The 17,496-nt window shown below is 48.0% G+C and overlaps 1 protein-coding gene across 1 annotated transcript in view; it reads right to left on the bottom strand.

Annotated features, from left to right (window-relative positions):
- TDRD7 (tudor domain containing 7) overlaps positions 1-17,496 on the bottom strand; it is a 227,262-nt gene that overhangs the window by 141,615 nt on the left and 68,151 nt on the right. The window contains exon 5 of the mRNA XM_063914237.1: positions 15,389-15,474. Within this exon, the coding sequence (XP_063770307.1) occupies positions 15,389-15,474 (86 nt within the window). The remainder of the gene's footprint in view (positions 1-15,388; positions 15,475-17,496) is intronic.

The raw sequence follows: 17,496 nt of genomic DNA, 5'->3' as shown, positions 1-17,496 counted from the left end.
CGTACAGGAGGTGCTGACAAGGTAGTAGTTGAGACTTCTCAAAATTAAGGATTCGGCCATGATCCTGAAATACTTGAAATGTGTAATCTAGGTGCTATTGTAACTGTGAAGCAGAGTCAGCCTTCACGAGCAGATAGTCTAAATAAGTTATGATTGGGATACCTTGTTTGTACAGCAAGCTCGCCATTACAGACATGATTTTGGTGAAAACGCACGGATCTGTGGCTATACCGAATGGTAGGGCCTGGAATTAATAGTGATCTGATCTGACTGCAAAACGGAGGAGAGAATGATGACCTGGAAATGGAGCAATGATGCAGTCTGAAAATTGATAGCCTGGTCAAATGCCACCCTCATCCCCAAATCCCAGGGAAGAGCGGTGGCGGAAAAGAGGCTGATGATGTAACCGCTGGATAGGATGCCCAGCACCCAGGTGTCGGAAGAACTAATGGTCTCTGAACTGGAGCAACCGCCCTCCGACCGAACTGTGTGGAAAGACCCCGTCAGGAATTAGGCTTCTCCGGAGCCTTAACCTCAGAGCGCCGACTGGAACCAGAAAATCTGCCTTTAGAAGCCTAACCTCTGCCGGGTAAGAAACAGCCACTAGAAGACTGACCTCTACTGGACGCTTGATCCTAAAAGGAGGAGTGAAAAACTTGGAAAAGCTTGGAAATGCTGAATCCACTGTTTATGGGAAGCTACCAGAAGGAAAAGAGCTTTTTTCACTGGTAGCCTGGGCAATAATAGTATCCAGTTCTGGTCCAAATAGAAAGCCTCCACAAAACTGAAGAAATTCCAAGGAATGTTTTGATTCTGAATCCACATTCCAAGCACAGAGCTAAAAAGGACACTTATAAATACCCCAAACACCCCAAAGACATACCACAAACACCCCATGTACACCTCATGGTAACCCCCACTACACAAACACATACATGCAACACCAGACCCACATGTGGTACTTGCCTAAAAATGTAGAAATAGCTCCAAAAACGACTCTCCTCCGGGGTAACAGGTATCCTCCTGTCTGTCCTGGATTAAAGCCTGCTGGGTGTCCAAACGATACCACAGCAAACAACCAATTTGCTAGCTCTGCACCTCCACACACCTCTCTGCAGGTTCACAAACTGGCTGCTGAGCACGCAGCAAACAAGCCCTAATAAAGGGCTGAAAACGGCGGGAAGTCGAATTCAGGACGCCCACTACTCGACGATTGGTCCGTTATTCGCCAAGGGGAGTGTCGAATGCGTTTTGTATTGCATATGGTGAGAATTCATGGTCCTGGCGGGAGGGCTGCGGCTGTCGAGTACAGGCGAATTTTAAAATGGACGAAAAAAAGGCGGAATTCGTCCGGAATTGCATATACCCCTTGGAGAGCAGCCGCCCCCACGGGAGGGAACAATCAGACTGCCTGGCTGGAGAACTGAACTCCCATAGTGGTGTCCACCGGATGCAAAAACCTGAGAACGTGCGGACAGAGGAATGGAGAAACAGGCTTGTTCTGCAGAAGCCCCTTTGTCACCACTGCCCTAGCGGAATGCGCTGACACCCGATGTGGCGGAAACTGCAATGGCCTGCTAAACCACCGTTATAGGTGTGTTGTAAAGAACAAACAAAGAATATGTGCGGCAGAGAGAAGTAGATTTGTTCAAGTACGCAGAGCTTGGCAATAAGTAGCAGAGCCAGATTATTTCGGTCTTGGAAAAAACAAAAAAAAGACAATTTCCTGGTTTAAATTGGAACCCAGTTTGTCATCACGGAATACGAGAAAAGACTGCTTGGAAGACAAAACCACTAACTCGGAAACACGTTCAGTTAAGGCAATAGCCATAAAGAAAAAACTAAACTACAGCAAAGGATTGCACTGCAGTCTACCAAAACGTGTCCTACTTTCTAGGCACATAAAGAACACTGAAATTCTGGGGTTGCAGGGGCAGGAGCTTACATTTAAAGCTACAGTCTGATTTAAGTGCCAAGCTCCATCCGCAGCCTGCAATCTCATCAGCCTTGCTGCAAGATAACGACGAGTAACGACCTTCCGGTTCAGTTCATGCTGGAACAGACTGAAGACTCCAGCTCTTTACCCTCCGGAATGATGACATCCATAAGCCCATCCTCTTCCTCCTCCATATCTTTTAACGGCCTGGAAGAAGGAAAAATAAGATTTTACTTACCGGTAAATCTATTTCTCGTAGTCCGTAGAGGATGCTGGGACTCCGTAAGGACCATGGGGAATAGACGGCCTCCGCCGGAGATAGGGCACTTTAAGAAAGCTTTGGATTCTGGGTGTGCACTGGCTCCTTCCTCTATGCCCCTCCTCCAGACCTCAGTTAGGGAAACTGTGCCCAGAGAAGATGGACAGTACGAGGAAGGATTTTTGTAAATCCAAGGGCGAGATCCATACCAGCCACACCAATCACACCGTATAACTTGTGATAAACTACCCAGTTAACAGTATGAACAACAATATAGCCTCGGTTCAACCGAAAAACTATAACATAACCCTTATGTAAGCAATAACTATATACAAGTCTTGCAGAAGAAGTCCGCACTTGGGACGGGCGCCCAGCATCCTCTACAGACTACGAGAAATAGATTTACCGGTAAGTAAAATCTTATTTTCTCTAACGTCCTTGAGGATGCTAGGACTCCGTAAGGACCATGGGGATTATACCAAAGCTCCCAAACGGGCGGGAGAGTGCGGATGACTCTGCAGCACCGAATTGAGCAAACATGAGGTCCTCCTCAGTCAGGGTATCAAACTTACAGAACTTTGTAAAGGTATTTGACCCCGACCAAGTAGCAGCTCGGCACAGCTGTAGTGCAGAGACCCCTCGGGCAGCCGCCCAAGAAGAGCCCACCTTCCTAGTGGAATGGGCCTAAACCGATTTAGGTAACGGCAATCCTGCCGTAGAATGCTCCAGCTGAATTGTGTTACAGATCCAGCGAGCAATAGTCTGCTTTGAAGCAGGGCCGCCAACCTTGTTGGCTGTATACAGGACAAACAGTGCTTCTGTTTTGCAGATCCTAGCCGTTCTGGCCACGTAAATTTTCAAAGCCCTGACCACATCAAGGGACTCGGAATCCTCCAAGTCACACGTAGCCACAGGCACGACAATAGGTTGGTTCATATGAAAGGATGAGAACACCTTTGGCAGGAATTGAGGACGGGTGCGCAATTTCGCTCTATCCATATGGACAATCAATCAGATAGGGCTTTTAGTGATAAAAGCCTCCAATTCCGAAACTCGCCAAGCCGAAGCCAAGGCTAACAACATGACCACCTTCCAGGTGAAATATTTCAACACCACTGACTTAAGTGGTTCAAACCAATGAGACTTAAGGAACCGTAAAACCACGTTAGGGTCCCAAGGCGCCACCGGCGGTACAAAGGAGGCTAAAAATGCCGTACTCCCTACACAAACGTTTGTACTACAGGAAGAGAAGCCAAATCTTTTTGGAAGAAAATGGATAAAGCCGAAATTTGAACCTTTATCGATCCTAATTTTAGGCCCAAGTTCACTCCAGTTTGAAGGAAGTGAAGCAGACGGCCCAAAAGGAATTCCTCCGTAGGAGCATTCCTGGCCTCACATCAGGAAACATATTTTCGCCATATTCGGTGATAATGTTTCAATGTCACTTCCTTCCTAGCCTTAATTAGGGTAGGAATGACCTCCTCCGGAATACCCAGTACCGCTAGGATCCTGCGTTGAACCGCCATGCCGTCAAAAGCAGCCGCGGTAAGTCTGGGAACAGACCGGGCCCCTGCTGCAGCAGGTCCTGTCTTAGACAAAGAGGCCACGGATTCTCTGTGAGCATTTCCTGCAGATCTGGATACCAGGTCCTCCGTGTCCAATCTGGAACAATGAGAATTGGTCTCACTCCTCTTTCTCTGACGTCCTGAGTGGATGCTGGGGACTCCGTAAGGACCATGGGGAATAGCGGCTCCGCAGGAGACAGGGCACAAAAGTAAAAGCTTTAGGATCAGGTGGTGTGCACTGGCTCCTCCCCCTATGACCCTCCTCCAAGCCTCAGTTAGGTTTTTGTGCCCGGCCGAGAAGGGTGCAACCTAGGTGGCTCTCCTAAAGAGCTGTTTAGAGTAAAAGTTTTGTTAGGTTTTTTATTTTCAGTGAGTCCTGCTGGCAACAGGCTCACTGCAACGAGGGACTTAGGGGAGAAGAAGTGAACTCACCTGCGTGCAGGATGGATTGGCTTCTTAGGCTACTGGACACTAGCTCCAGAGGGACGATCACAGGTACAGCCTGGATGGGTCACCGGAGCCGCGCCGCCGACCCCCTTGCAGATGCTGAAGAGAGAAGAGGTCCAGAAATCGGCGGCTGAAGACTTCCCAGTCTTCTTAAGGTAGCGCACAGCACGGCAGCTGTGCGCCATTGCTCTCAGCACACTTCACACCAACGGTCACTGAGGGTGCAGGGCGCTGGGGGGGGCGCCCTGGGCAGCAATGAAAGTACCTATGCTGGCTAAAAATACATCACATATAGCCTCTGGGGCTATATGGATGTATTTAACCCCTGCCAGGTTGTCAGAAAAACGGGAGAAGAAGCCCGCCGAAAAGGGGGCGGGGCCTATTCTCCTCAGCACACAGCGCCATTTTCCTACACAGCTCCGCTGCTAGGAAGGCTCCCAGGCTCTCCCCTGCACTGCACTACAGAAACAGGGTTAAAACAGAGAGGGGGGGCATTTTGTGTGGCGATATTATAATATATTAAGATGCTATAAGGGATAACACTTATATAAGGTTGTCCCTGTATAATTATAGCGTTTTGGTGTGTGCTGGCAAACTCTCCCTCTGTCTCCCCAAAGGGCTAGTGGGGTCCTGTCCTCTATCAGAGCATTCCCTGTGTGTGTGCTGTGTGTCGGTACGTGTGTGTCGACATGTATGAGGACGATGTTGGTGAGGAGGCGGAGCAATTGCCTGTAATGGTGATGTCACTCTCTAGGGAGTCGACACCGGAATGGATGGCTTATTTAGGGAATTACGTGATAATGTCAACACGCTGCAAGGTCGGTTGACGACATGAGACGGCCGGCAAACCAATTAGTACCTGTCCAGGCGTCTCAAACACCGTCAGGGGCTTTAAAACGCCCATTACCTCAGTCGGTCGACACAGACACAGACACTGACTCCAGTGTCGACGGTGAAGAAACAAACGTATTTTCCATTAGGGCCACACGTTACATGTTAAGGGCAATGAAGGAGGTGTTACATATTTCTGATACTACAAGTACCACAAAAAAGGGTATTATGTGGGGTGTGAAAAAACTACCTGTAGTTTTTCCTGAATCAGATAAATTAAATGAAGTGTGTGATGATGCGTGGGTTTCCCCCGATAGAAAATTATTGGCGTTATACCCTTTCCCGCCAGAAGTTAGGGCGCGTTGGGAAACACCCCCTAGGGTGGATAAGGCGCTCACACGCTTATCAAAACAAGTGGCGTTACCGTCTCCAGATACGGCCGCCCTCAAGGAGCCAGCTGATAGGAGGCTGGAAAATATCCTAAAAAGTATATACACACATACTGGTGTTATACTGCGACCAGCCATCGCCTCAGCCTGGATGTGCAGCGCTGGGGTGGCTTGGTCGGATTCCCTGACTGAAAATATTGATACCCTTGACAGGGACAGTATTTTATTGACTATAGAGCATTTAAAAGATGCATTTCTATATATGCGAGATGCACAGAGGGATATTTGCACTCTGGCATCAAGAGTAAGTGCGATGTCCATGTCTGCCAGAAGATGTTTATGGACACGACAGTGGTCAGGTGATGCAGATTCCAAACGGCACATGGAAGTATTGCCGTATAAAGGGGAGGAGTTATTTGGGGTCGGTCCATTGGACCTGGTGGCCACGGCAACAGCTGGAAAATCCACCTTTTTTACCCCAAGTCACATCTCAGCAGAAAAAGACACTGTCTTTTCAGCCTCAGTCCTTTCGTCCCCATAAGGGCAAGCGGGCAAAAGGCCAGTCATATCTGCCCAGGGGTAGAGGAAAGGGAAGAAGACTGCAGCAGGCAGTTCCTTCCCAGGAACAGAAGCCCTCCACCGCTTCTGCCAAGTCCTCAGCATGACGCTGGGGCCGTACAAGCGAACTCAGGTGCGGTGGGGGGTCGTCTCAAGAGTTTCAGCGCGCAGTGGGCTCACTCGCAAGTGGACCCCTGGATCCTACAAGTAGTATCCCAGGGGTACAGATTGGAAGTTCGAGACGTCTCCCCCTCGCAGGTTCCTGAAGTCTGCTTTACCAACGTCTCCCTCCGACAGGGAGGCAGTATTGGAAACAATTCACAAGCTGTATTCCCAGCAGGTGATAATCAAAGTACCCCTCCTACAACAAGGAAAGGGGTATTATTCCACACTATTGTGGTACTGAAGCCAGACGGCTCGGTGAGACCTATTCTAAATCTGAAATCTTTGAACACTTACATACAAAGGTTCAAATCAAGATGGAGTCACTCAGAGCAGTGATAGCGAACCAGGAAGAAGGGGACTATATGGTGTCCCTGGACATCAAGGATGCTTACCTCCATGTCCCAATTTGCCCTTCTCACCAAGGGTACCTCAGGTTCGTGGTACAGAACTGTCACTATCAGTTTCAGACGCTGCCGTTTGGATTGTCCACGGCACCCCGGGTCTTTACCAAGGTAATGGCCGAAATGATGATTCTTCTTCAAAGAAAAGGCGTCTTAATTATCCCTTACTTGGACGATCTCCTGATAAGGGCAAGGTCCAGAGAACAGTTGGAGGTCGGAGTAGCACTATCTCAAGTAGTTCTACGACAGCACGGGTGGATTCTAAATATTCCAAAATCGCAGCCGATTCCGACGACACGTCTGCTGTTCCTAGGGATGATTCTGGACACAGTCCAGAAAAAGGTGTTTCTCCCGGAGGAGAAAGCCAGGGAGTTATCCGAGCTAGTTAGGAACCTCCTAGAACCAGGCCAAGTGTCAGTGCATCAATGCACAAGAGTCCTGGGAAAAATGGTGGCTTCTTACGAAGCGATTCCATTCGGCAGATTTCACGCAAGAATTTTTCAGTGGGATCTGCTGGACGAATGGTCCGGATCGCATCTTCAGATGCATCAGCGGATAATCCTGTCTCCAAGGACAAGGGTGTCTCTTCTGTGGTGGCTGCAGAGTGCTCATCTACTAGAGGGCAGCAGATTCGGCATTCAGGACTGGGTCCTGGTGACCACGGATGCCAGCCTGAGAGGCTGGGGAGCAGTCACACAGGGAAGAAATTTCCAAGGAGTGTGGTCAAGTCTGGAGACTTCTCTCCACATAAATATACTGGAGCTAAGGGCAATTTACAATGCTCTGAGCCTAGGAAGACCTCTGCTTCAAAGTCAACCGGTGCTGATCCAGTCGGACAACATCACGGCAATCGCCCACATAAACAGACAGGGCGGCACAAGAAGCAGGAGGGCAATGGCAGCAAGGATTCTTCGCTGGGCGAAAAATCATGTGATAACACTGTCAGCGGTGTTCATTCCGGGAGTGGACAACTGGGAAGCAGACTTCCTCAGCAGGCACGACCTCCACCCGGGAGAGTGGGGACTTCATCTGGAAGTCTTCCACATGATTGTGAACCGTTGGGAAAGACCAAAGGTGGACATGATGGCGTCCCGTCTGAACAAAAAACTGGACAGGTATTGCGCCAGGTCAAGAGACCCTCAGGCAATAGCAGGGACGCTCTGGAAACACCGTGGGTGTACCAGTCGGTGTATGTATTCCCTCCTCTGCCTCTCATACCCAAGGTACTGAGAATTATAAGTTGGAGAGGAGTAAGAACTATACTCGTGGCTCCGGATTGGCCAAGAAGGACTTGGTACCCGGAACTTCAAGAGATACTAAGAAGGGACTTGCTTCAGCAAGGATCATGTCTGTTCCAAGTCTTACCGCGGCTGCGTTTGACGGCATGGCGGTTGAACGCCGGATCCTAAGGGAAAAAGGCATTCCGGAAGAGGTCATCCCTACCCTGGTCAGAGCCAGGAAGGAGGTGACCGCACAACATTATCACCACATTTGGCGAAAATATGTTGCATGGTGTGAGGCCAGGAAGGCCCCACGGAGGAATTTCAACTCGGTCGATTCCTGCATTTCCTGCAAACAGGAGTGTCTATGGGCCTCAAATTGGGGTCCATTAAGGTTCAAATTTCGGCCCTGTCGATTTTCTTCCAGAAAGAATTGGCTTCAGTTCCTGAAGTCCAGAAGTTTGTCAAGGGAGTACTGCATATACAACCCCCTTTTGTGCCTCCAGTGGCACTGTGGGATCTCAACGTAGTTCTGGGATTCCTCAAATCACGTTGGTTTAAACCGCTCAAATCTGTGGATTTGAAATATCTCACATGGAAAGTGACCATGCTGTTGGCCCTGGCCTCGGCCAGGCGAGTGTCAGAATTGGCGGCTTTGTCTCACAAAAGCCCATATCTGATTGTCCATTCGGACAGGGCAGAGCTGCGGACTCGTCCCCAGTTTCTCCCTAAGGTGGTGTCAGCGTTTCACCTGAACCAGCTTATTGTGGTACCTGCGGCTACTAGGGACTTGGAGGACTCCAAGTTGCTAGATGTTGTCAAGGCCCTGAAAATATATGTTTCCAGGACGGCTGGAGTCAGGAAAACTGACTTGCTGTTATCCTGTATGCACCCAACAAACTGGGTGCTCTTGCTTCTAAGCAGACGATTGCTAGTTGGATGTGTAGTACAATTCAGCTTGCACATTCTGTGGCAGGCCTGCCACAGCCAAAATATGTAAATGCCCATTCCACAAGGAAGGTGGGCTCATCTTGGGCGGCTGCCCGAGGGGTCTCGGCTTTACAACTTTGCCGAGCTGCTACTTGGTCAGGGGCAAACACGTTTGCAAAATTCTACAAATTTGATACCCTGGCTGAGGAGGACCTGGAGTTCTCTCATTCGGTGCTGCAGAGTCATCCGCACTCTCCCGCCCGTTTGGGAGCTTTGGTATAATCCCCATGGTCCTTACGGAGTCCCCAGCATCCACTTAGGACGTCAGAGAAAATAAGAATTTACTTACCGATAATTCTATTTCTCGTAGTCCGTAGTGGATGCTGGGCGCCCATCCCAAGTGCGGATTGTCTGCAATACTTGTACATAGTTATTAACTAAAACGGGTTATTATTGTTGTGAGCCATCTTTTCAGAGGCTCCGCTGTTATCATGCTGTTAACTGGGTTCAGATCACAGGTTGTACAGTGTGATTGGTGTGGCTGGTATGAGTCTTACCCGGGATTCAAAATCCTTCCTTATTGTGTACGCTCGTCCGGGCACAGTATCCTAACTGAGGCTTGGAGGAGGGTCATATTGGGAGGAGCCAGTGCACACCACCTGATCCTAAAGCTTTTACTTTTGTGCCCTGTCTCCTGCGGAGCCGCTATTCCCCATGGTCCTTACGGAGTCCCCAGCATCCACTACGGACTACGAGAAATAGAATTATCGGTAAGTAAATTCTTATTTTTTCTTATTATCCTCAACACCATGGGTATGAGAGGAAGAGGAGTAAACACAGAAACTGACCGGAACACCCACGGTGTCACTAGGGCGTCCACAGCTTACTGCCTGAGGGTCTCCTGACCTGGCGCAATATCTCTGCGGCTTTGTGTTGAGGCGGGACGCCATCATGTCTATCAGTGGCAGTCTCCACCGAATTGCAATCTGTGCTAAGACTTCCTGATGAAGTCCCCACTCTCCAGGACGTAGGTCGTGTCCGCTGAGGAAGTCTGCTTCCCAGTCGTCCACTCCCGGAATGAACACTGCTGACAGTGCGCTTACATGATTCTCCGCCCAGCGAAGAATTCTGGTGGCTTCCGCCATCGCCACTCTGCTCCTTGTGCCGCGTTGGCGGTTTACATGAGCTACTGCGGTGACGTTGTCTGACTGGATCAGAACCGGTTGGTCACGAAGGAAGGTCTCCGCCTGACGTAGGGCGTTGTATATGGCCCTTAGTTCCAAGAAGTGAAGACAAGTCTCTTGACTTGACCAAAGACATTGGACATTTTATTTTTCCCTGTGTGACTGCTCCCCAACCTCGGAGGCTCACGTCCGTGGTCACCAGGATCCAGTCCTGAATGCCGAACCTGCGGCCCTATAGAAGGTGAGCATCTTGCAGCCACCACAGGAGAGATACCCTGGCCCTGGGGGAGAGGGTGATCAACTGATGAATCTGTAGATGTGACCCGGACCACTTGTCCAGTAGGTCCCATTTGAAAGACCTCGCATGGAACCTGCCGAAGGGAATGATTTTCCCCGGACTCGGGTGCAGCGATGCCGACACCTGTCTTGGTATCAAAAAGTTCCTGACCAGAGTCATGATTTCCTGGGCCTTCTCTATCTGAAGGTAAACCCCTTTCTGGTCCGTATCCAGAATAATACCCAAGATGGGCAGACTAGTCATAGGAACCAACTGTGACTTCCGGATATTGAGAAACTAGCAGTGTTGCTGTGACACCTTCAGCGAAAGTGACACGCTGTTCAACAACTGCTCTTTTGATCTCGCCTCATAGGAGATCGTCCAAGTATGGGATAACTGTGACTCCTTGCTTGCGTAGGAGCCCATCATTTCTGCCAATTACCCTGAAATTGGTAATGACAATACTGTACCGCAATTGTCAGGTACGCCTGATGGGGTGGATAAATGGGAACATGAAGGTATGCAGCCTTTATGTCTAGATACACCATCAAATCCCCCCTTTCCAGGCTGGCCATGATCGCTCTGAGCGATTCCACTTTAATTTTGAACCTTTCTAGTATAGGTTCAGAGGTTTTAATTTTAAATAGGTCTGACCGAACCGTACGTATTCGGAACTACAGCCAGGGTTGAGTAATAGCCCCTTCCTTGTTGCAGGAGGAGAACCTTGAGCACCACCTGTTGGAGATACAATGTGTGAATTGTATTGAATATAACTCCCCTTCTGGGGGAGAAACCGGTAGGAAATACCGGCGAGGAGGCACCTTTCGAATTCCTTTGTAACCCTGAGAACAATTTTTATTGCCCCGGGATCCACCTGTGAGTGAACTCAGATGTGGCTGAAGAGTCGAAGACGTGCTCCCCCTGGGACGGACTCCCTTAGCGGAGCTCCGGCATCCTGCGGTGGATGTAGTAGAGGACGGGGAGGACTTCTGTTCCTGGGAACTAGCTGTGCCCCGTGCCCTACCTCTGGTAAGAAAGGACATTCCTCATACTTTTTTGTTATTCTGCGACCGAAAGGACTGCATTTGATAATGTCGTGCTTTCTTAGTCTGTGAGGGAATATAAGGCAAAAGATCAGAATTACCAGCTATAGCTGTGGAGTCCAGGTCCAAGAGCCCTTCTCCACACAATTCCTCAGCCTTGTGAGGTAAACCCTCCATATGCCTCTTTTAGTCGGCATCACCTGTCCATTGCATGTTCCACAGGACAAGTCTAGCAGAAATTGACATAGCGTTGACTCTAGAACCCAGTAGACTAACGTCTCTTTGGGCAGTGTTATACATACATATATATATATATATATATATATATATATATATATATATATATATATATATATATACACACACACATACATACACATATATATATATATATATATATATATATATATATATATATATATATATATATATATACACATACATACATACACACACACACACTAGGGTCAATAATAGGTCATCCTTATCTAGGGTTTCAACCTCCGCTGATAAGGTATCTGACTACGCTGCTACCAAGCTATAAACCCATGCCGACACAATCGCCGGTCTGAGTAGTGTACCAGAATGTGCGTAAATGGACTTCAAAGTACTTTTACTGCATGCTATCTGCAGGATCCCTGAGGATAGCTGTTAAGTCAGCGCTACCTTTTTGGTTAAACGTGTCAATGCCTTGTACACCCTAGGGGAAGATTCCCATCGTATCCTGGCCCCATTAGGGAAAGGATACTCCCTGAGAATTCTTTTTGGGAAGCTGCAGTCTCTTGTCTGGAGATTCCCGCTCTTTTTCTTCATGAGAGGAGGGAAATTTACCTCAGCTTTCTTCCCCTTAAACATGTGTACCCTTGTCAGGGACAGATGAGTCATCAGTGATATGCAAAACATCTTTTATTACAATAATCATATATTGAATACTTTTCTGCCAGTCTTGGCTGTACTTTGCATTAACGTAGTCGACACTGGAGTCAGACTCCGTGTCGATGTCTATTATTTTGTATAGTGAGCGTTGTGAGACTCTGAAGGTTTCTGTGACATAGGGGCAGACATGGGTAGATTCCCTGTCTGTTCTCTAATCTTTTGTAATAAGTTCATCTTGGCACTTAATTTCACATATCCAATCAGGTGTCGGCGTTGTCGACGGAGACACCACGCACCCACACAGATTTGCTCCATCTCTTCCTTAGGAGAGCCTTTTACCGCAGACATGTCGACACACATGTACCGACACACTCCATACACACAGGGAATCTCTTATCTGAAGACAGGTTCCCCCCCAGGCCCTTTGGAGAGACAGAGAGAGAGAATGCCAGCACACACCCCAGCGCTATATAATCCAGGAAAAAAAAACACAGAATGTTTACCCAGTAGCGCTGCTGTAATGTATAATCGCCAAATATGTGCCCCCCCTCTACTTTAAAACCCTCTTCACCGTGTGTCAAGCAGGGGAGAGTCCGGGGAGCTTCCTCTCAGCGGTGCTGTGGAGAGAAAATGGCGCTGGTGAGTGCTGAGGGAGAAGCCCCGCCCCCTCGGCGGCGGGCTTCTGTCCCGCTCAAACTTACTAAAATATGGCGGGGGCTCTTTTATATACATGTACAGTGCCCACCTGTACATGTATATATACTTTTTGCCATAAGAGAGGTGTTATATTGCTGCCCAGGGCGCCCCCCCCCCCCCCCCCCTGCACCCTTACAGTGACCGAAGTATGTGAGGTGTATGGGAGCAATGACGCACAGCTGCGGTGCTGTGCGTTACCTCAGTGAAGCTCTGAAGGCTTCTGCCGCCTGAGACGTCTTCTGACTTTGTTTCTTCTGGCTCTGTGAGGAGAACGGCGGCGCGGCTCTGGGGGTGGACGCCCAGTAAGAACCTGTGTTCACCCCCTCTGGAGCTAATGGTGTCCAGTAGCCGAGGAAGCAGAGCCTATCTTAGACAAGAAGGTCTGCCCCTCTCTCCTCAGTCCCTCGATGCAGGGAGCCTGTTGCCAGCAGTACTCCCTGTAAAAATGTAGAAAAAATCCAAAAAAAATGCTTTCTAGGCAGAGAACTCAGGGAGCTCCCTGCAGTGCACCCATCTCGCTCTGGGCACAGTGTAAAACTGAGGTCTGGAGGAGGGGCATAGAGGGAGGAGCCAGTGCACACCCAGAATCCAAAGCCCTATCTCCTGCGGAGCCCGTCTATTCCCCATGGTCCTTACGGAGTCCCAGCATCCTCAAGGACGTTACAGAAATCCTATCTGCTTCGCACAGCTTAGGGTCCATGAAAAGGCATTTTAAATAAGTGGAAACCTTTTCAAATCCCGACACCATGCCCTCCATGGTACAAAGCCAATGCGGATCAGACACTGCTTTAAGAACTGCACTGCCAGGAGTAAGTGACTATTTCCTGCACTGAGGAACCAGGCACAGCAGCCACCCTAATCATATCCTCATGCTGAAGCTTCACTAAGTCAGAAACCGACTGACCCAGAGCCTGTGCCCACGCCGGCTCTGCCAAGGCAGAAGCAGCTGCCTCCTGATGCCTGTGCGACATCAGACCTCGTCTGACAGCCCGTGCGCCACGCCCCAGCGTTCAACTGTCCACATGATAATTTAACATTACACTGGGCGCAAGTGAAAAACAAAGCCGTAGTAACGCTTTTTGCCTTGACGGATTTTAAATTTGTCAGTCATAATCCTGCACGGCCCCGCTATGAATAGCGGACACAGGCGGAACAAAACATCAAACAGGTAAATGAAAACAACACAGGACACTGAGCAACGGAATTCCTTATATACTGTAGGAAAAAAAAATATGCAACAAGAAATCTAAATATGCATAGCCTTCTTGAAGAGTAAAGGAGAAGAAGAACACTGTTGCTGATGAGAGCTGGGACAGGATTCTTCAGCGTACTATGCAGCAAGCAGGCTTGCACCACTTGCTGCAGCTGTGCACAGTGGAGACTTGCCCACACACTGTGGCTACACTCTGCAAGCTGAAGAGTGCTACTGCAGTCCCCTGTATGGGGGAAAGCACTTTGTACGCCCAAACACTGTCAACAGTGCAGTTCCTGAAATGGAGCTGCCCCTGACCATCCGGCACCCTCTAAAAAGGGTGAGTGTGCGCAATGGGGGAGTCCTGCCAACAGCACACCCCCACCTGCAGATGGGGAACCGGTCTTTAGGTCGACAGTAAGTAGATCGACATGAGTTTTTCCAATTTTTTTTCCATTTTTTTAACTTTTTCATACTTTGCGGACTACAATTGGGAACGGTAACCTATGCCGAGCGCAGCAGTAGTGGAGCAAGGCACCTTGCCCAAAGCATGGCGAGTGAAGGGAGCGGACACTGTGCAATAACTGGGGTTCCCGGTCACTGTACGGAGAAAACGACAACAAAAAAGTTTCATAAACCACGTCGACCTAGTACATGTCGACCTAAAAACCATGTCGACCTACTTACGATCGACCAATAGTGGTCGACCTAGACACTATCGACCTAAGTCTAATCTACCTAACATACCACACCCCTGAAGATGACACCTGGCGAGCAGAATCTGTTCCCTGATGCAAGCAGCGCACAGTGAGTAACTCAAGTAAATAAAAAAATAAAAAACACTGGTATTATGGTGTTGCAGGAGGGAGGACCGTAGGTTTTAAATCTATAGTTTAATATGAGTTGGGTATGTTTTACCAGCGGGTGGGATCCCGGCTCCTGCAGTCCCAACCTACCCCCCCCTCCCTTCCCCAGCTTTGCCGCTAGAGAAAATTTATATTTATGCAATTGTAGTACAGTTGATTTGGATAATGAGTAAGAGTTTTAGACCCAGAAGGCAATGGCTGATCTGGTTGTATAAGCAGGAACTTAATCTGGGACTGGGCATTCAGAACCAGAATAAGCCTGCTGAATGATGGTCTTTATCCATCTGGCTATAAATCAGCTTAAATACTGGACATTTATTCTATAGGTCACATAAAATGTACTTTAATAGGTCTTCACATTTTTCTTTCCAGGAGCAGCCTCCTTGAGTATCAATAATACTTTAGTTTATATAAAACTTTGAAAGTGTCTATTTCTTTTATAGTAACCCCCTATTAATGAAACTGATTTTATAAAGAAATATGAATTTAGCATATCAAGTTTAAGGAAAAAAAATATTGGGATAAAATAACCAATAATTTGCTGGCTACCTACCATTAGTATCTACTGTAAGGTGTGGAGCCAAATGTTGGTTCACTTCTTTCTGGAATCGGGGTGGAAGACTTACTTTCCTTACAGGCCTGTAAGAGGCAGAAATACAAAGGTTATACTACACATTAAAATAAAGAACATTTACACAATGCTAAATAATATTGTTTTACTTGCAGAACACAGATCAAATAGCCACTACAGGAAGAAATCAGTTTCCGGAAAAAAATACAGCATAAGAAAAAAATATGCTGCTTTGAAAACTTTGCATTTCATTTGTAACTTTTGTTGACCCATTAAAATCTAAAACTCTTTGTTAGAGAATATATATGTGTAAACAGATTACATGCATTTTATTTCAATGCTAAGTGACAGATAGTCACAGATTTTCTATGGGGATTACTGCACAGAATCAACAATAAAAACACGACAGTCATTTGTATCTGATGTGACAAACACAAAAGTGGAAAAAAGATGATTTAAGCAACTCTGCATGCCAAACTGGTCTCCTGTTAGCCGTGCATCAGCTAAAAAAATAAAAGTAATCTATGTAACAAGTATTAACAAAAGTGCTACTGAAGCATCTGTGATCTCTGTAGCGCCAGATACAGGAACACCAACGCCAGCAGGAATATCATAACCTGATACAGCTATGAAAAGAATTCTTTACCTAGGCAGATTTCATTCAAAGCACCCAGGATGAATTCAACACACAATTGTTAGATCCACAATAAGGTATTGTCATTTAAAGGGGTTCTAGTCTATGGAAGTCGTCAAGGTTTCTCCCTTAACAAAATAAATGCTCTCACTAAGGACTATGGGCCTAATTCAAGGTTGATTGCAAACAACATTTTCCTCTACTGGGCAAAACAATGTGCACTGCAGGTGGGGCAGATATAACATGTGCAGAGAGAGTTAGATTTGGGTTGGTTATACGGTTTCTGTGCTGGGTAAATACTGGTTGCTTTGTTTTTACACTGAAATTAATAACCCTTTCAGACAGCCACCTATGAACACTGGTTATTGGTACACGAGTGCGCATAACCAGTGTTCAGATGCGGTCTGAAAGGTGCTAGAGGAAAAATAATGGTGTTCAACCCAGCTCACTGTGCGGTGTGAATGGAAGCGTTCCCGTTCACTGTGTGTGTACGGGCAGCGCCTGGAGATCTTGTGGTCTCCAAGCCCTGCCGCATCACCGCTGAGTTGCAGGCAGCGGGGCACCTTAGACGGGTCGCACCCTGGGAGCTCTCATGTCAGGCTCCCAGGTGTGACCCGCCTCAGGTGGTGTGAAGGGTGGTATTCATGTGACCGTCGGTCAGCTGACCGACAGTCACATGACCTCCTCCGTGAGCCCGACGGCTCACTATCCCGATGGTCGGCATGCCGACCAACAGGGACTATTTCCACTCGTGGGTGTCCACGACACCCATAGAGTGGGAATAGAACCCGTGGCGACCGCAGGTCGCCACCGAGCCCGCAGCGTGGCGAGCGCAGCGTGGCGAGCGCAGCGAGCCCGCAAGGGGCTTGCTGCACTCGCCCCTCCCCGCCCGGATCCCGGCGTCGGTAAGGTGACCGGCGGTCAGGAGACCGCCGGTCACCAGTACTACACCCGGTGTGAAAGGGGTATAATATCAGTTTGAACACACCCCACCCAAATCTAACTCTCTCTGCACGTTATATCTGCCCCACCTACAGTGCACATGGGTTTACCATTAGAGGAAAATGTTTTGCAATCAACCTTGAATTAGGCCCTATGAGCAGTACTCTGTGCAAAGTAAGCGACCCCTAGAATGTGCGAATATTTATTTTCTTTACAGTAAAAAAACATTTCAGAATCAGTTTATTGCCAAGTGTATCAGTACATCATACACAAGGAATTTGTTTCCCTTCAGAGTTTCCCAAGCTTTCCATTACAGTCCAGGTTTTAAAGGATACCCATGCTTGAGTCCAGATTGTTAAATCAAATTGGCAAAGGTACTAATTACGTCACCTGTGCTCAAACATGGATATCCTTAAAACGTGGACCGTAATGGCAGCGTTTGGTAAGAAAGACATTTTTTTAAATAGGAACTAAACAAATAAACTCACTCGATATGATAATTATGGTTTTACCA

This window comes from Pseudophryne corroboree, chromosome 1, assembly GCF_028390025.1.
Source record: "Pseudophryne corroboree isolate aPseCor3 chromosome 1, aPseCor3.hap2, whole genome shotgun sequence".
Taxonomy (NCBI): domain Eukaryota; kingdom Metazoa; phylum Chordata; class Amphibia; order Anura; family Myobatrachidae; genus Pseudophryne; species Pseudophryne corroboree.
The sequence above is the reverse complement of the archived record's forward strand: the minus strand, read 5'-3'. Positions and strand labels throughout refer to the sequence as shown.